Source organism: Bos indicus, chromosome 7 (genome assembly GCF_029378745.1).
Source record: "Bos indicus isolate NIAB-ARS_2022 breed Sahiwal x Tharparkar chromosome 7, NIAB-ARS_B.indTharparkar_mat_pri_1.0, whole genome shotgun sequence".
Lineage (NCBI taxonomy): Eukaryota > Metazoa > Chordata > Mammalia > Artiodactyla > Bovidae > Bos > Bos indicus.
Window position 1 is genome coordinate 58,169,532 of NC_091766.1, and position 20,245 is coordinate 58,189,776.

General features: G+C 38.3%; 1 protein-coding gene across 2 annotated transcripts in view; it reads left to right on the top strand.

The window, feature by feature from the left end:
* The window catches only part of STK32A (serine/threonine kinase 32A), a 133,727-nt gene that overhangs the window by 19,845 nt on the left and 93,637 nt on the right, over positions 1-20,245 (top strand). For both annotated transcript variants that reach the window (XM_070793775.1, XM_070793777.1), the window contains exon 3: positions 19,168-19,223. In XM_070793775.1, coding sequence (XP_070649876.1) covers positions 19,168-19,223 — 56 coding nt within the window. The remainder of the gene's footprint in view (positions 1-19,167; positions 19,224-20,245) is intronic.

The following is a 20,245-nucleotide window of genomic DNA, read 5'->3' on the forward strand; positions in this document are numbered from 1 at the left end:
TACATTGCAGCTATTTTTAGGAAACGTGTATTTAAAAGCAAGTTTTATAATTATAAAAGTAGTACATCTGAGTTGTAGAAAGCCTGGAAAATAAAATCAGGAAGAAAAAAAGTCACCCTCAATATCTCAGCCTCTGGATAACTCTTGCTAATATTTTGGGGAGTTTCCATAACTCTCCTCATTCTTCATTCTGGCACCTCTCTTCTTTCTCACTCACTATATTTTTCTTTAAATTTCTTACTTTAATTTACTTATTTACTTTGTTAATTGTGTTTTTCTCATCATAAAGTAAATTTCTTGAGGACAGGGATTTTTGTCCATTCTATTCACTTTTATATCTTCAGTACCCAACTTATTAAATAAATGAATCCATAAAGTAGTTTTTATCTGTGCATGTGTGTAAAAGGCATTTGATGTATTTGAGATGATGCTTTAAATGCTTCTGCATCTGCAGTTTCATTTATATCATGATAGTGTGTTATAATTTCTTAAAATTTGTTGATTTCTTGAAAGTTTAATTTAGTGGTTCTGCAGTTCTATAACTTGAACAGCCTATAATTTATTTAACGTCACAGTTTTAAACATACCTAAATGACAAAAGGTACTGATGTTGTCTTAGATCACAACTGCTTTTTTTTAGTGTTTGATAATTTTTTAATCCTAAAAAAATATTTGTATGGCAGGAGACAAGAGACATTATTCCTTATTTTGGAATAGTAAATCATCACTATAGTGAAATAATATTCAAAGCAGTTGGGTTTATTTATATGGGATTAATCTTAGGTATGAATATTACTTAAAAATAAATGTTGACTTGAATGAGTTGTGGAGACTTTTGTACCATTTGCTCAAAACTTTTTCTTTTATCACTTTTTGTGAAAAATGTTACATAAAAGTTGGAATTTTAAACAGTGTACAGTTAAGTGGCACAGTATATCCTTGTGCAGCTATCACCACTATCCATATCCAGAACTTTTTAATCATCCCAAGGAGAAACTCTGTACTTAAACATTGACACCTCAATTCCCCCTCCCTCTAGCCCTTGGTTATCTGTATTCTACTTTCTTTCTTGGTGAATGCGACTCTTCAAAGCTCCTCATTTAAGTATGATCATACAGTATTTCCTATTTTGAGTCTGGATTATTCCACTTAGCGTAATGTCTTCAAGTTTCATCCATGTTGTGTCAGAACTTCATTCCTTTTTATAGCTGTATAATATTCCAGTGTACATATATACCACTGTTTATCCATCTGTTGATGGACATGTGAGTTGTTTCCATCTTTGGGCTATGGTGGATAATACTGGATGAATATTGGTACCCAAACACCCATTTGAGTTCTTGTCAATTCTTTGGTGGGCATACCTAGGTGTGGACTTGCTCAGAGGTGACTTGTAGAGTTCAGCCATTATAGGCATTTATCACATGCGGCTGCGTTTACCTTTACATGATGGTGAAGAGTAAGATTTCTATTCCTTTCAGAATATTTTTCCAGAAGGAACCCTGTAGTCAGCTAATGGCTAGAGTTAGGACTGGGCCTGAAGCCTCGGTCCATACATCACTGACGGACATGCCAGAGTTTTGCTTATCCTTACTGGAGCTAGTGCTTAGAAGACCAGGATCTATCATTTTATCCTTGTTCAGGATTTGCTGACATCAAGCATACTCAATCATCAGCAGATCCAGTTAAGGAGAAAGAAAACACGCTGCAGAAGTGCTTCCTGTTCATCTCCCTCCTCCAACTGCTGAGCCAGGCATAGTGGAGACACCAAGGAATTCGAGAACCTTCTCTTCAGGGATTTGAAAAACTCCTCTTCTGCTCTGCTTGACAATTTTCTCAAACCACTTTATGAACAGTAGCACTACACATTCATGTGCTCTTCAAGTTCTAGGAATATTCAGTTAGAGTTAGAAATCAGCCAATCTTTCTTGTGTCTTTTAACATTTCATCACATTTTTTAAAAAAATGCCTCTCACACATGCCATTTTTCGTATGCTTTGATATGTGGAAAGCATGCACTACTGTGTTAAGTAGTAGCCTGCTTAGTGTTGGAGTTAGACACTGCAAATTAGTTTTCTTGTATTAGTTTCTTAGGGCTCTGGTAGGAAGTATCACAAACTGGATAGCTTTAAACAATGGAGATATTCAGTTGTGGAGGCGAGGAGTCTGAAGTCAGGGTGTTGGTGGGGCCCTGCTCTGGATAGATCCCCTAGGGGAGCCTCCTCCTTTGCCTCTTCTAGCTTCTGGTAGCTCTAGGAGTTCTTTGGCTGGTGGCAGCATCACTACGATCTCTGACTCTGTCTTCGCGTGGTCTTCTGTGTCTGTGTGCAGACTTCTGTCTTCTTACAAGGGTACCAGTCATTGGTTTAGGGGCCTAGCCTACCTTACTCTGGTACAACTTCATCCCTAACTTGGATGAAAATGTGAGTCTAAAAATGGTTTTAAAAAACACTAGCCAAGGTCACAAAGCAAATAAATGATAAACTGATGGCTATCTCTGATTCCTACCGTTAAATTTCCAAAAGGAAAAAAAAAAAAACTCTTGTTTATGGAGCATCTATTATACTCTTGATGTGGAAAATTCTGAAAGAGATGGGAATACCAGATGACCTGACCTGCCTCTTGAAAAATCTGTATGCAGGTCAGGAAGCAACAGTTAGAACTGGACATGGAACAACAGACTGGTTCCAAATAGGAAAAGGAGTTCGTCAAGGCTGTATATTGTCACCCTGCTTATTTAACTTATATGCAGAGTACATCATGAGAAACGTTGGACTGGAAGAAACACAAGCTGGAATCAAGATTGCCGGGAGAAATATCAATAACCTCAGATATGCAGATGACACCATCCTTATGGCAGAAAGTGAAGAGGAACTCAAAAGCCTCTTGATGAAGGTGAAAGTGGAGAGTGAAAAAGTTGGCTTAAAGCTCAACATTCAGAAAATGAAGATCATGGCATCCAGTCCCATCACTTCATGGGAAATAGATGGGGAAACAGTGGAAACAGTGTCAGACTTTATTTTTGGGGGCTCCAAAATCACTGCAGATGGTGATTGCAGCCATGAAATTAAAAGACACTTACTCCTTGGAAGGAAAGTTATGACCAACCTAGATAGCATATTCAAAAGCAGAGACATTACTTTGCCAACAAAGATCCGTCTAGTCAAGTCTATGGTTTTTCCAGTGGTCATGTATGGATGTGAGAGTTGGACTGTGAAGAAAGCTGAGCGCCGAAGAATTGATGCTTTTGAACTGTGATGTTGGAGAAGACTCTTGAGAGTCCCTTGGACTGCAAGGAGATCCAACCAGTCCATTCTGAAGGAGATCAGCCCTGGGATTTCTTTGGAAGGAATGATGCTAAAGCTGAAGCTCCAGTACTTTAGCCACCTCATGCGAAGAGTTGACTCATTGGAAAAGACCCTGATGCTGGGAGGGATTGGGGGCAGGAGGAGAGGGGGACGACAGAGGATGGGATGGCTGGATGGCATCACTGACTCAATGGATGTGAGTCTGAGTGAACTCCAGAAGTTGGTGATGGACAGGGAGGCCTGGCATGCTGCGATTCACGGGGTCGCAAAGAGTTGGACACCACTGAGTGACTGAACTGAACTGAATATACTTTATCTAATTTAGTTCCCACCAAAGCCCTAGGAGAAAGGTATCTATTTTAAGGATGAGAAAAAATGGAAGCAAGACTTCCAGGGAGAGATGGTGAGTGAAACACATTCATCTCTCTCCAGTCCTTGGGAATCTTTAGGGCCACCTGTCTCTAGAAGTAGACAAGAAAGAGGGTGCTAATTAAGGAGGATTGCCTAGATATCTATTCAAACACTGGTCAGGTCCTTCTACCACTTTGTCAAAAGAAAGAAACTAGTTATCTGTTCCCCGAACTGTTGTTAACCCTCTGGAGAGGAGGGAAAGACCTGGCCCACTGAGGGCCAGCGGTGCTTTGTGGAGAAAGGAAGAATCAGATAAATGAATGCATGCTGTGTGCACAGACCCTCAGCCCTCTTTCCCATTAGGCTCTGATAACACTGACACCAGGGGCCTCACTCCTCAGACAAACACCAGGTAGAGTGTCTTTCCTGGAACTTTTGATCAACCCAAGATGGAAGATATAAGTTAATCAACATCCGAGTTTTCTAACTCAGCATCCTAGCCTTTGCTAAGAGTCAAACTTACTGTGAACAAGTTCCATCCTCATGCTCAGAACTTTCAGAGAGATGTTTAGGTTGTCCCACTTAAAAATGAACAGAAAACCAAGGATTTTCTGACATACGGGAAAGGCTTCTAATAGGACTGACAGATACTAAAACACCTGAACAGAAAAAAAAGCAACTTAAGGAAAACTAGCAAAGATAAACGAGACTGTGACAAATTTTTTCATGAAAAAATAGGATAACAAGAGAGCAACATTCATAGACCAAAAATTAGTGTAAGAGGAAAAGTTACAACAAGAATGGAAAATCCCAAAGAAGGCTTAGATGACAAATTTAAGGAAATTTCCCATAGTAATGAGCAAACAGAGATAGAAAACAGAAGGGTAAATATAAGAAAATTTAAGAGCCAGTCTAAGAATTCTAGTATCAAATAACAGTAGGTACAAAAGGAGAGAAAGATAAAGGGAGGAAACCGTCTCATACTAATTTAAGGGAAAAAGAAAAGCCCAGAACTTCTCCAGATTGAATGAATTTATCAAGTGCCCAGCACAACAAATAAAATAAGCCCACATAATCATGAAGTTTCAAACACTCATCACAAATACACGATCCTGCAAGGTCCAGAGAAGACAACTGTTCATCAGAGGTTAGGCATCAAAATAGCTTTAGAGCTAACAGTAACACAAAAAGAAATTAAGGAGGGCCAGGCCAGGCCTCAAAATTTTGAAGGAAAATAATTTCCAGCCTAATATTCAATACTCAGACAAACTCTCAATCGAGTGAGAGGAGAATAAACTATTTTGCATATATACAAGACTTCAAAAACTTACCTCCCATGCAATTCCCCTTCTTACAAAACTGTTATAGGATACACTCCACAGAAATAAGAGAATCCAACAAGAGGGAGACAGTGCAGGCACTAAGCAGGGATTCTGTCATTAAAGAAAACCAATGAATGAAAACCCCAGGGAAGAGGGTGATAGGGAGCCCTAGAATGACAGCTGTGAAGCAAAAAAGAATAAACAGTCTAGATTGGAGGGGTCTGGTGGAGATATTTTCAGGAAGATGATCATGTGGTTGATGCACTTGAACATGTTAGAGGATACTTAGACCACTAGAGAAGAGTTTGAGATTGAATTAGTAAAGAGGATACAGAAAAGCAAGCAAATGTAAACAAGACAATTATTAACTCCAGGGGTGGGGGTAAATGTGCAAGAAGGGAAAACCAATCGTGGTTTACTACATTACTCAGGTGTGCGTACTGTTTCCATACTCATAATAATGGAAATATTGAATAATGATCTAATTGAAATCATTATATCAGATACAGCTTATCTTAGAAAGATGGGAGCCTGTTGGGGTAAGGTCAAAAGACCAAGGAATTGAGCTAAATGCCTACCTGCCATCTTGAAAATTCATTAAGTAATTCCTAAAACTGACCCAAAAAATTTATCCTATTTAGATTATATGGCAGAAACTACTAAATTTATTAACTCAAGAGGTAAGAGTGTTAGCTTCTTGGCCAGGAGAGATTGGAGAGTGAGACAAGTGGATCTCAGGATTAACATCAGTGTTTTATAACAAACCATTTAGAACTCTTTGACTTTTAAACCTGTTTATCCATGTAGAACGGAGAAGGCAATGGCAACCCACTCCAGTACTCTTGCCTGGAAAATCCCATGGATGGAGGAGCCTGGTAGGCTGCAGTCCATGGGGTCGAAAAGAGTTGGACATGACTGAGTGACTTCACTTTCACTTTTCACCTTCATGCATTGGAGAAGGAAATGGCAACCCACTCCAGTGTTCTTGCCTGGAGAATCCCAGGGACGGGGGAGCCTGGTGGGCTGCCGTCTCTGGGGTCGCACAGAGTCGGACACGACTGAAGCGACTTAGCAGCAGCAGCAGCAGCAGCATCCATGTAGAAAGACATAGATACATAACTTTGATAAAAATAACAATGTCTAAAAGACAGAAAAACTAATCAAGATATCAATCATTGTTATCTTTAGATGATTTTCTTTTTCTTCTACTTTTTTGTATTTTTATGATAAAAGTTTATTAGTTTTATATAAAGATATTCTTCATTATGAACAAGAAATCGAAGCTCAGAAATGTCCAGTAAATTTCCTAATTCCATTTATCTTGTAAATGGTGGAGCAAGGATTCCAGTGCAAGTCTTTCTGACTCAAATCATTTTTTATCTTTCATTAAAGCATTCCGTCTTCACTGAAAACCAAGACACAAAATTGTCATGCCACAATCTTTACTCCCCACTCTGAGGCTTCACTGAACCTCTTTCTATACCAAACACTTAACAGTTAATTGCTTTCATTTGTATACTTATTTTCTTATATATATTTATACTCATTTAATTCCAAAAAGATTACTAAAGAATGGGTTCCAAATATATACACACTACAGAAAAATAAAAATGAGGCAGGGGCATTTGGTTATCCAGGTTTCATGTTCTCACAAATACAACTGAACAAGTCATGCTCAGTTTCCTGAGGATGTCCCTTAGGACAAGGGACATTCCTGAGTCCCTGAGTCCCAAGCTCATTTTGTCTTCCCATCAGTGTCTCCCTCAGTCCTGGGCACAGGGATGCTCAGAGTCTTGGTTGATTTGACTTGCAAGCAAGGCTGTGGCTCCTAGAGGAGTGAGTTGAACTTCTTTACTGCTTGCCGTGACTGTCTTAAAAAGGTATAAGTGGCTTTTTTTGGTAACTAAACATTCACCTAATTAATGGAAAACTGGTAAATTCCACCAAAAGAATTATTTTTAGCCAGTGCTTCATATTTTCAGTCCTTTTATTCCCTTTTTGACAAAATGTGCAATGTGCATTCTTAAAAATCAACGGGCAAAGTGACAGCGGGAGGTATACGGAAGGCATGATGGGGCATCCGGAAGACTGTAACTTAGCGTGAGTACCTTCCTGTTGCCATAGTGAGGTACATTTACCTTTGTTTGATGATCATGCAGCATTGACAAAGCAAACATCCTTTGGCTCCTGCTGTTAATTATCCTTCAGTTCCTGGTGCATGTTCATCCAAGTCCTTGTTTAGGGCAGTTATTGGTTATGAGGTTGGTGGGGTGGAAAATGGCGGTTCTTGACACTTCTGAGCTCAGAGAATGAGTAAATCAGTTCTTGAGGTGTTTGAGATCTAAATTCAGCGTATACAGAGAAATCTAAAGTTGTTACATTCAAATGGAGACTTTACTGCCTACTCATGAAGAAGCTTTTTAGTAATAGGTTGTTGGTAAGACATTTCTTAGGAGGTACCCATTTTATTTTTTTAATTAATTTTTTAAATTGAAGCATAGTGGATTTACAATAATGTAAGGAGGGACCTATTTTAAATAACAACACACTAGGAAGTCAAATAAAGAAACATATCTTTTAAAAATTTCCTCCTAAGCCATATATATTCTGTTAAACTTTGGTGATGGTACTTCCTTCACTTAGTAAGTATTAATTATATTGATTATGCATGTGCTACCCAACATGGCTCTAGGTGATACAGATACCATAGTCAACAGGATGAGCCCAGTGTCTGCCTTCAGAGAGGGTATATTCTTGGTACTATCTGTCCTGTGATGTGCCGGTATCATTTTGCCTAATGTTCTGGGGGAAAACATTGGCTTGATACCTCAGTGACTCATCCAGTAACAGCAAAAACAGTAATGATGATACCTCTATTGAGTTCAAACAAAGTCTTGACAAGCACCTTTGATATGCCTTATTTCATCTAGTCTTCCTAATATCCTTAGAAGGGATACTAAACGCAATCAGTTGTACAGAGAAGAAAATTTAAACTCAGAGAGGTTAACTAACTTAAAGTTAATAGCTAGTAAACAGTGCAGTCAAAACCCAAACCCAGAGTTTCATGTTCATAACCATGCTAATGTATTACAAAACTTTCAGGACTCATCTATACTATTAAAACCTCAGAACCCACTGGAGCCACACATAGTCAGTTTCAAGTCCAAACCCTACCCCTGGGAGATTTAACATTTTGGGGTCTCTATAACTCATCCATAAAGGAGCAATAATATGATCGCCTTATAGTGTAAGGACCAATTAGGGTAATATACATAAATACTGGATCAGTACCTAGACACGTGCGTGTGCTCAGTTGTGTCTGACTCTTTGTGAGCCCATGGACTGTAGCCCGCCAGGCTCCTCTGTCCATGGGATTTTCCAGGCAACAAGACTGGAGTGGGTTGCTATTTTCTTCTCCAGGGGATCTTCCCCACCCAGGGACTGAACCCGCATCTCCTGCATTGGCAGGCAGACTCTTTACCACTGTGCCGCCAGGGAAGCCCTATACATGGATGTACATAATGATTATAATTATCAACTTTGACCTAAGATGTGTCACAGTGCAGGCAACAGAGGCCTACTGATTATTTCTAAAATGCCATTAATAATTAGCTTCAAATTCATTGAGGACGGGGGCAGAGGTGGAGAGGCTTAAGGCCATGGAAATCAGATAAATAACATTGGCTGAGAGCCTCTTCACACTAGGTTTGGGTCACTCAGTACGTACATCCCTGCCTGCCCTCTACTGCTTGGTTACCTGTTCAGCTCTTACCTTTCTGCGAGGCCCAAATGAAATGCTGCCTTTCCTTGCAGCTCTTTTATCTTATACAGTAGGAAAAAATTTCTCCCACCTTAGAGCTCCATAGCTTTTAGTGGATGAAACAGTGGTTCATAAATCAAGCCCTGCAGACTGGTTCCAGGCAGGGTCTATCAGAATCCCTCAGGGAGTAGATTAAAATACAGATTCTTAAGTCTAGCCTCCAGAGTTTGATTCAGGTGAGGCCCATGAAACTCATTTTTAAACAGTGTTTAAAACATTTTAAGAGTGTTTTCTGTTATTTTGATGGGTGGACACATTTGGGAATCCTGTGGCACCACCAAGGCTGTCAGTATCTTTGCATTCCTTTACGCTGCAGTCATTCATGTGTATGTTTCATACATTTTCCTGGGAGATTATCTTTCTGGTACTCCAATTCAATATAAGGATAAAAAGAAGAAGAAACAGAGGAAGTCCCTTGTAACATTTTCCTCACGTCTTAATCCTCTCCCCAGTGATGTTTTGGTGCATTCTCAGGACAAAACTGATTTCTTCCCTACAGCAGTGCTGCTGTGTTACTTGGAACTTGAGTGAGTTTTGCTATAAAACTAAAAATTTGAAAATTACTGGAAGAATATCATGATGCCTGCAGAAAAATCGAGATAGGACCCATCTGGGTATGAAGCTGCATACTTTAATGCTATCAGGGCTCCCTTTTTATTGTATGAGTCTACTTTATTCCGTGTGTTGGTTTCATTTCCTGGGACCTCCTGATCTGTTTTTTTTTTTTTTTCCCATTTGGCCAGTTCTGTTTTCCTGTGCAGAAAGCTTTGTGATAGCAGAGGAAGTGTGCATTTCCAGATCAGAAAACCCTGCATGTGAAGGATGTAGATGGAATGGCTCAGGTCACAGTCCCACTCCCAGACCAGGGCTTCTGGCAAGGAGAGGGGGACAGGATGAGTGACAGACACCAGGGACGCACATGGCTGGTGGGACCACTGTTGTTAAGATAGGATCCATGAAAGAGAGATACTGCTTAAGAGGAGAAGCCAGAAAGATGGGCACTGTGGTGAGATAAGGTTTTCCCCGACTCTGGGCCGCAGATCCTTCTTTCTCAGGCACCGTTACCTACATGTAATGGGCTGCAGTGAGAACAGCATTTGAGGACAGCTCTGGACTCCACCATTCTCCCCATGCTTACTCTGTGGCCTTGGAAAAAGTCATTACTTCAGGCTGCAGTTTGTTCAGCTTTAAGAAAAGGGCAATAATAGTAGTACTATTTCACTGGATTGATGGGAAATTGAAATAATATATCTATATAACAGGCTTAGACTAATGCCTGATATTCCTTACAAAAATGTTAGATATTAGCTAGATAGTAACAGACATTATTTTCTTGTTAGATAATATTAGATATTAACAGATATTAATTATTCTGTTGTCCCACGAGGCTGTTGGCCCCAGGAAAGTAGGCAGCCTTGGCTTGCGTTCTCCTCAGCACAGAGCACAGTGCCTGGTTGTTGCTGTGCAAGCTATCAGCACACGTTGGTTGTCAGTGAACACAGACCAAGTACAGGGAGTGATGTCTGCACCTGAACTCCACCTAAGTGTCTATTCTGCTGTACTGGGTGGAAGGGGCAGAGATTACACACACACACACACACTTCCCCCTGCCCCCCGCCCTCTCTCAACTGGAGTGAAGGAACATATGTAACTAGCTAAGTACTGTTTCCATCTTGAATTGACTTTGCCTTCAGAGAATTATAGCCTGCCCAGTGTCATTTTTAAGCAACCAGTGTGTGTGCCGAATCAATTGGGACCAAATAACATTGGTACTTAACATCGTGCAATATAAGTGGAGTGTTTACTAAATAAACTGTCAGCATAAGCAAGATATGGAGGGCTGGCTTCAAGAGGATATTCTCCCAAAGCACTTAAAAGTATCCAGTTATTAGCAATCACTTTGGCATGACAGCATGCAAGGAGATGATCAATTGTTTTAACTTTTTATTTAAGTAGTAGCAGGAGTTTTTAGAATTGTTGGAATTTGGAAACTTTTTTGTTCTGTATATCTTGAATATATACAACATAATTTACTCTAAGGTTATATTTTAGAAGATATCAAAAGCTATTAAAATACCAGTACATGCTTCTAACCAAAAAAAAAAAAAAAAAAAAACGCCTTTTAAAAAAAGATCTAAGTCCAGAAGAACAAAAAGGGAGAGATTAATACATTTGACTATATAAAATTGGACTCTATATAATATAAATTTAACACTTAAGTTTTCTACATTGTTAAAAATGTTTTAAAGTCAAAAGCCAAATGGACAGCCTAGAAAATATGCCTGAGATGTACTAGAGAGAAAGTTAATATACTTAGCATTTTAAATTCACTTGCAAATCAATAAAAATAATAACTCATTAAAAAGAAGAAAAATATGTGAATAGGCAGTCCTTTGAAAAAATAAATGTAAATGAAGATATAAGACTTCACTCATTAGAGAAATACAGCTGACCTTTGAACAACAATTTGTGGTCCACTAATACTTGGATTTTTTTCAATAAATATATATCACAATAGTACACAATCTACCTTTGACTGAATCCATAGATATGGAACTCAAATATGGAGGAAACTTAGATATGGAGGGCAGAATGATAAATTACATGTAGAGTTTTGCTTAGAGCAGGGTTGGCACCCCAGGTCCCCACCACGTTCTTCAAGAGTCAACTGTATAAAAGTAAATCAATAATTCAATTTTTTTTATTTGCTAGATCAAGGACAGTTGATATCACAGTGTTGGCAGGGCAATGGACAAGCTAACACAAGCTAAGTAATGGACACATTACTGAATGAAGGAGATTTGGTATAACATCTTCGAGGAGCTATTTACATTGGAAAATCCATTCTATATTTGTCCCAGAAGTTCTACTATTATAAAGACAGCCTACAACATATGCACATAAGCTGATCAAGGATGTTTGTGAGATTATTGCAGGTAATAACAGGTAATCAAATCATCTTTGGAAGTCCATCAATTGGCTAAATCTTTTATGGTATATTTATGCAAGAAAATTCAAAGAAGCTATTTAAAATAATTACATATAGAGCTATATGTAATGGTATGAAAGGACAGAAACAATTATGTAGAAAGTGCTTATAATCTACAATCATATAGGAATGCTATTATCTTGCTATTGCTGTCAGAATACATGTAGTATGCAGGAAAAAAAATCTCTTGACAGATACAGAAGAATTGGTTAACAGTAATTGCCTTCTAGGAATAGAACTAAAATTTTGGAAGGGAAGAATACTTCATTTTCTCTAAATAATTGTACTTTTTATCATTTGTAATTTTTAGTTTTCAGTGGGCCAGACATTATACTTCTGACATTATACCTCATCTTCAAAACCACCTGTGAGTCAAGTTTAATGAGCTCTGTTTTACAGATGGGGATCTTGTGATTTAGAAAAAAAATCCAGTAACTTATCTAAGGTTCCACCGCTGGTGTCCTTTTTCTCTCGTCAATAGAAAGGTTCACAGAAATATCTAGAAGGGTGGTTCTCAGAAATCTCACACATGTTCATGATTTGGTACTTATGAAGGGTGGCATCTTTTAAAGGAAAAAAATAAAATTTTCCAAATATTTCTACCTCAAAAGGAGAAAAAAGAATGGGTTTCCTGCTTTACTTTCTAGAATGTTTTTCTCCCAAATTCCAAATGTCAGGGTGGTATAACAAAATCTAAAAAGTGTTTCCTGTTTTCTTTCCTTCAACACTGTTTATAGACCAGAATGTTGAGATGGAAAGAGGTAGAAGGAAGGAAATAAAGAGTATCAGCCCTGGAGCCATCATCAGTAGACTTCTGTTTAGGAAAAGACTTGGGAAAGCCCAACTTGTGATTCTAGAAGGAGACACAAAGCAGTCTCACCTTGCTTCCCCCCATTCTACCTCTGGGATGGGTGGATACACAGTAATAATAACTGTAAGACAACTATAAAAACATAGATAAGAGTGCGGGTCCAGGATCAGAAAGGTGTATATGAATTTACATGATGGTGAGTTGCTTCTGTCCACTCCTCCACTCAAGTACTGAGTGTGACTTTGTGGCAACAGTCAACCGCTGTCCCCTCAGTTAGTCCTACTGGACATGTGACTGATAAATTTGACCTGCCATTGAGCTGAGTATGATTTTAGTGCTTAAACTTTTGTTTCTCACTCAATGGTCCTTAAATGCAATTCATGAGCTTCCTTGGGTGCTCACACAAGGTAAAAAAAAATACTGGGTTGGACTTCTTAACAGACTGTCTTGATTTTCAAATGGGGTACCTTCATAGATAATTTACATATGTAGTTTTGACTAAACAAGGTTTTGCTTACTTTCTGACTTGTGAAACTAATCCCAAGATAAGTGATTCACTGTACTAGTAATGCTGTGCTGTGCTTAGTTACACAGTCATGTCCAACTCTTTGAGGCCCATGGACTGTAGCCGGCCAGGCTCCTCTGTCCACTGGGATTCTCCAGGCAAGAATACTGGAGTGGGTTGCCATGCCCTCCTCCAGGGGATCTCCCCAACCCAGGGATCAAACCCAGGTCTCCTGCATTGCAGGGAGATTCTTTACCATCTGAGCTGCCAGGGAAGCCTATACTAGTTATAATTATTATTTAATCTCTAGGCTAAGCATGCCTATCTATAAAAACCATAAGGTTATTTCAAGGATACAATGAGACATACAAAGGAAATGTATGTAACATGTTCCTGATGCATACAGACTTTGTGTCTGGTTGATAAGTGGAGAATGTACACCTATTCAAAAGAAAAACTCTAATGGAAATCCTTTTAAAATACTTAGTTTTTAAAATACTACATGTGGTATCATAACATTAGGATCCATTCAACTTTGTCTGTTAACTTGATATACCTCCAGGATACTCTAGTGACATGAGGGTCACTAAGACTGGGGTAGAAGGCCAGTGTGAAAGCAAGACTCTGGAGCAGAGGAAGAAGGTGTAGGAAGTTGAGCTGCTATTGCCTGTTGGTTTCCCATTAGGCCACATTCCCTGGCCTAGCCTCAGCGTAAATGAGAACCAGGTTTTGTCTCTCCCTATACTCAACCACTCCGAGAAGGCAATGGCACCCCACTCCAGTACTCTTGCCTGGAAAATCCCATGGATGGAGGAGCCTGGTAGGCTGCAGTCCATGGAGTCGCGAAGAGTCAGACACGACTGAGCGACTTCACTTTCACTTTTCACTTTTCATGCACTGGAGAAGGCAATGGCAACCCACTCCAGTGTTCTTGCCTGGAGAATCCCAGGGACGGGGGAGCCTGGTGGGCTGCTGTCTATGGGGTCACACAGAGTCAGACACGACTGAAGCGACTTAGCAGCAGCAGCAGCAGCAGTAGTACTAGTAAAAGTAATTAGTTCCAGTTCATATTCTAAGTACTTTACATACGTACTCATTTCATCTTGCTACAAACCCTATGAGGTATATATTATTTTCATCCCTATTTTACTGATGAAGAAACAGAGCATAAAAGTAAATTGCCAGGATTGCACAACTATTAAGTGTCGGAGCTGAAATTTGAACATGGATATTCTGTCTCCAGAGACTGTTTTTAATCTCAGGGGTTGGAAAACTTTTTGTAAAGTAAATATTATTTTTAAAATCCTTTAAAAATGTAGAACCAATCGTAGCTCACAGAAGGTACAAAAACAAGTTGCAGGCCCACTGTGGCTTGTGGGCCATTTGTAATCTGTTAGGGAATACTGTACAGGTTGACCAAACTTTTAAGCACACAGTGGATACGCTGTCCCATACTCCTTTAAAGCAAACCCTACATGCCTATAATAGGATTTCTGTTGACAATATAATCCACAGTTCTGACGTCACCTCTCTCATTTTGTCTGAATTTTGAGGCTTGGTTGCCTTTTCCATCAGCCTTCCTTCAAATTAGTAATGCTGTTGGACAACTACATGGATAGTATAAGAGCTTATTTTCCATTCGCTTTCAACCTGTTATTGGCTTCTCTCAGTTATTGGGTGTATTATTATTCAGGGAAGTGACTTTAGGCACTATGGCATCAGACTGGAGTCAGTTCTTTCTTTGATTAACTAGAAATAAAGGCATAAATAAGATGCAGTTTCTCTAAAATTTTAAAATTGTCACTTTTCTGGGACTTAACCTGACATTAATTGACAGTTCTGCTAGTAGAAATTTATCAGTAACCTAGCATCTAATCCTTTATTATTTTCATTAAAGCTTAAAATGGCTTATAAAGAGACAAGGTTCATGAAATGGATTAATATCACAATGGAAGCTCATACTTCTAGGTATCTGCTATATATTAATACTTGGAGATGCAAAACATCATCACAACATTTTAAGCTAGGCTGTACATGAAGGAACCACTGTGAGTTACTAGATTTGCTAGAGGTGAAATCTTGGGCTTGCAAATAAATCTTGATTTGTTTTTTTTAACACTTATGTAGTTCATGAAGTCTAACTCAGCTTCATGTAATGAGTGTAAGGAAATCATTGCATTGGTTATTTCAATTTGAAACTTAAGAGGAAACTTATAAAAGAGTTTTTCAATTTATGTTGACAAGTCATATTAAAATATAGACAAAAAATTACATCTTGATACAGTACATATCCATCTACACACGTTATGCAAAACCAAAACAAAAGTTTCAGAGTCAATACTACTGTAACTACATTTAAGACATTTTTGTTATTTTCTTATCTACTCTATCCCATTTGATTTTTTAATGCTTTTTACTACCATGAGTTGCCAGGAAAACAAAGGTGAAACAAAGATTACTAAGCAACATATAATCTCTGCCCTCACAGAGTTTCTCATGTAGCAAATAAACTCAGAACCAAGGAGTTTGGGAAATAACATAGTCAAGTGAATGACTTAAGTAAATAGTTTTATTAGCATTTTTCCATATAAAAGGGTATTTTCTTGTCTAGAAGGGTCAGTCCTTTTTTTTTTTTTTTTAACAGATGAGAAAATAAACACTCAGAATTTGTCATTCAGGCTTAAAGACTTAAGTGTAAGACAAGACATCGTAAAACTCCTAGAAGAGAACATAGGGAAAACATCCTCTGACATAAACTGTACCAGTGTTTTAAGACAGTCTCCCAAGACAGCAGAAATAAAAGCAAAAATAAGCAAATGGGACTTAATCAAACTTACAAAGTTTTGCACAGCAAAGGAAACCATAAACAAAACAAAAAGACAGCCTACAGACTAGAAGAAAATATTTGTAAACAATGCAACCGACAAGGGCTTAATTTCCAAAATACACAAACAGCTTGTACAACTCAACAACAAAAAAACCAAACAACCCAATCAAAAAATGGACAGAATACATTAATAGACATTTCTCCAACAAAGACATACAAATGTCCTATAGGAACATATCAAGGTGCTCATCATCACTAATTATTCAGTTCTGTCACTCAGTCGTGTACGACTCTTTGCGACCCCATGAATCGCACCACACCAGGCCTCCCTGTCCATCACCAACTCCCAGAGTTCACCCAAACTCTTGTCCATCAAGTCGGTGATGCCATCCAGCCATCCCATCCTCTGTCGTCCCCTTCTCCTCCTGCCCCCAATCCCTCCCAGCATCAGAGTTTTTTCCAATGAGTCAACTCTTCGAATGAGGTGGCCAAAGTATTGGAGTTTCAGCTTTAGCATCAGTCCTTCCAAAGAACACCCAGGACTGATCTCCTTCAGAATGGACTGGTTATTAGACAAATGCAAATCAGAACTACAAGGAGAGACTAAAAACCAGCCAGAATGGCCATTATTAAAAAGTTTATTTATGTGAAGAGCTAATTCACTGGAAAAGACTCTAATGCTGGGAAAGACTGAGGGCAAGAGGAGAAGAGGGCGATGGACTATAAGATGTTTGGATGGCATCACTGACTCAATGGACATGAATTTGAGCAAACTCAGGGAAATAGTGAAAAACAGGGAAGCCTGGCATGCTGTGGTTCACGGAGTAGCAGAGAACTGGACACAAGTTGGTGACTGAACAGCTATAAACAACAAATGCTAGAGAGGGTGTGGCGAAAAAAGGAACTCTCTTACACTACTGGTGGCAATATAAATTGGTGCAGCCTCTATGGAAAACAGTACAACGGTTCCTCAAAATACAGATTTGCCATATGATCCAGCAATCCCATGCCTGGGCATATATCCGGACAAAACTATAGTTCTAAAAGATATAGGCAACCTTATGTTCATAGCAGCACTATTTACAATAGTCAAGACATGGAAGCAATCTAAATGTCCACTGACAGAGGACTGGATAAAGAAGATGTGGTATACTTATACAATGGAGTATTACTCAGGTTTAAAAAAGAATGAAATGATGCCATCTGCAGAAACATGGATGGACTATATATCAGACTAAGTGAAGTCAGACAAAGACGATCATATGATATCACTTTTATGTAGAATCTTTAAAAAGTGATATAAATGAACATATTTATGAAAGAGAAACAGATTCAGACAGAGAGAACAGACTTGTGGTTGCCAAGAGGGAAGAGTAGGAGTGGGAGGGATGAATTGGGAGTTTGGGATTAGCAGATACAAGCTATTTTATATAAAATGGATAAACAACAAGGTCCTACTGCAGTATAGGATACTACATTCAGTATTATGTGATAAACCATAATAGAAAAAATATGAAAAATATAGAGAGAGATGCACAACTGAATCATACTGCTGTATAGGAGAAATTAACATGACACTTTGCTGCTGCTGCTGCTAAGTCGCTTCAGTCATGTCTGACTCTGTGCGACCCCACAGACGGCAGCCCGCCAGACTCCACCGTCCCTGGGATTCTCCAGGCAAGAATACTGGAGTGGGTTGCCATTTCCTTCTCCAATGCATGAAAGTGAAAAGTGAAAGTAAAGTCGATCAGTCGTGCCTAACTCTATTGACTATAATTCAATAAAATATTAAAAAATAGTTTGTCATTTATCAGTTATACCATTTTTTTCAGGTTAAATCCAGAATTATTTGTGATAGACATGCTGTCTCACATGATTAAATGGCTCTTTTTTTTGGCTGAAATAAAGTGAGTTTTGTGTTAAGTAATGATTATGAAGTCACATTATAAAAATATTTCAACCTTGAGAAAGCTTGGAAGATGAGTGGTTCCGTTACTCATCTGTCTTTCCTTCAAAAGGAGCTAATCTGATTAATTTTGAAATCAATAAATCATGTCTTTTAAAGAGAAGAATAGAACCTTTTAGTATTTTGCAATTTTTTCTGATTTAATTCTTAAAAGCCCTCATTTGAAATTTAACTTATCTAAATCCTTATTTCAAAAACCAGGAAAGATAGTGGACATTTTCTCAAGGTCATCAAGGCACATAACCAAAGCTTGTCACCTTTCTGGAAGAATCTATGCTTTGTTCTCTTCACCAAGCATTTCTTGAGCACTGAACCAAGAGACCATGCTATCATAAACTAAATATTTATTGCTTCTGAGTCCTGGAAGGAAATCTTTTTTTTAATTGACATATAGTTGCTTTAAAATGTTTTAGTTTCAAGTATACAACATAGTGATTTAATATTTTTATAGATTATACTCCATTTAAAGCTAAGGGGTGGAAATGGGATTTTTTTTTGCGGGGGGTCCACGTCATGTGGCATGTGGGATCTTAATTCTGTAATCAGGGATCAAACCCGAGTCCCCTGCAGTGGAAGCAATGAATCCTAAGCACTGGACTGCCAGGAATTCCCTCAGGGTGGAATATTTAAATGGCGGATGCAAAAGATCTTCTCAACTTCAAATGAATTTTATAAAATAGACTTTAATGCTCATATTTATCCTCCTCTGTTAGATATTTATGCCTTGGGGATAAACTCATTCTATAAACTTACATGGGTAATAGCTTCCTACTTGGGAAAATTGAAATCATTTTGACACATGAAAGAGTGGTTGTAATGAGAAACAGACAAGGAGAAGATTTTTAAAGTGCAGACCCTTAGTGGCAATGTATGCACAGAAGACCAGGTCTTTGGCCACCTACGTGAAACCCCTGTTATACACAGTTAGATCCCCGCGGCATCTGTCCTTCTCAACATTCAGTGAGAGTTTTAATTGTCCATTCATTTAGTGACTATTTAATCCATCAGAGTCTCTCTATGGAGCCCTCACTGGACCACAGTCTCCGAAAAGTAGAGACTCAATTTCTACTCTATTATTTCTATAGCCCCTAGTACGAAGCCCTGTGATTAAGTGTTCAAGAAATGTCTACAGATGAATGAATGGTCATGTTAAAGTAGTCTAGAATGTTGTTTACATAAGGTACTTAAGTTTAGTTCAATCTTTATATATTACTCATTAGTCACTAAAGAGCAACTGAATTACTCACGATGTTCTTTTTGTTTTACAGTCAACTTTGACCACTTTGAAATTTTGCGAGCCATTGGAAAAGGCAGTTTCGGGAAGGTAAGAACCAAAATGATTAACCACTAGCAGAGTATGTAGCTCAGACAGCCCAAGAATGTTCAGATGAGTTACTGGGACTACAATAAATATGAGGTGTTTTTATAATGAGTTTTTATAAAAGTATTACCACACTTTGAACAAAGTATGTGACAGGCAGCTACATAACAAACATGTATGCTTTCAGAATTATCTCAAAGACAAATCGGTTTACTCACTGGATTTTCACACTTTCTCTATGGTAACAGGAAGAGTAAGGTTTCATAATCATTTTCAAATTGTACCAGTATCTTCAGTAACAGTTATCTTGTCAGTGTAAGAATTAAATCTTTCCATGAAGGATAGAAGCTGATTTCTGTTTTCCCCAGTTGTACCATATTTTTTTCTTTTTTAAAGACCTACTGTAAAAAAAAAAAAAAAAAAAAAAACCTACCATAAAACATATACATTCAGTCTAATTTTTTATAAGAAACTTCCAGATTCAAATCCCGATTAGTTTCTTTGTGGAGACAAACATAACAGAATATCTCATATTTCATATTGAACTTGCATTTTAGAACACCTGCTGTCGACTTTATCTGGCATTATATGAACCTCTTAAAGAATTTTATAAATGTGGACATCATTGTGTTTTCCCAGTGCTTCAAGCCCTTTTTGATTATATCACTTGTGATTGCTAAAAGAAGTTCTTTGCACAAAATTGTTCATCTTAACTTTGAGCCATGTCCATTTCACTCATTAAAATCTGAATAAAAATGTCATTTATTTGAAGACTCCTGACATGGAGGAAGTTATTTTCCCCCAATATGTTGTCTTAAAAATCCCCAAAAGCAAAAACAAGCAAACTTGTCTGAGAAAGGAGAGATTTCGAAATTGACTTGGTACAGGGGAAGGAAAAAGAAATCAGAGGTAGGTGGCAACTTTAACATCAGAGAATTTGCACATGACAGGGCCTCCAAGCGGTGCTCACCAGTCTTGCGCTGTCTCATGCCCACAATCCATCACCTCCCTAACCACGTTCTCAC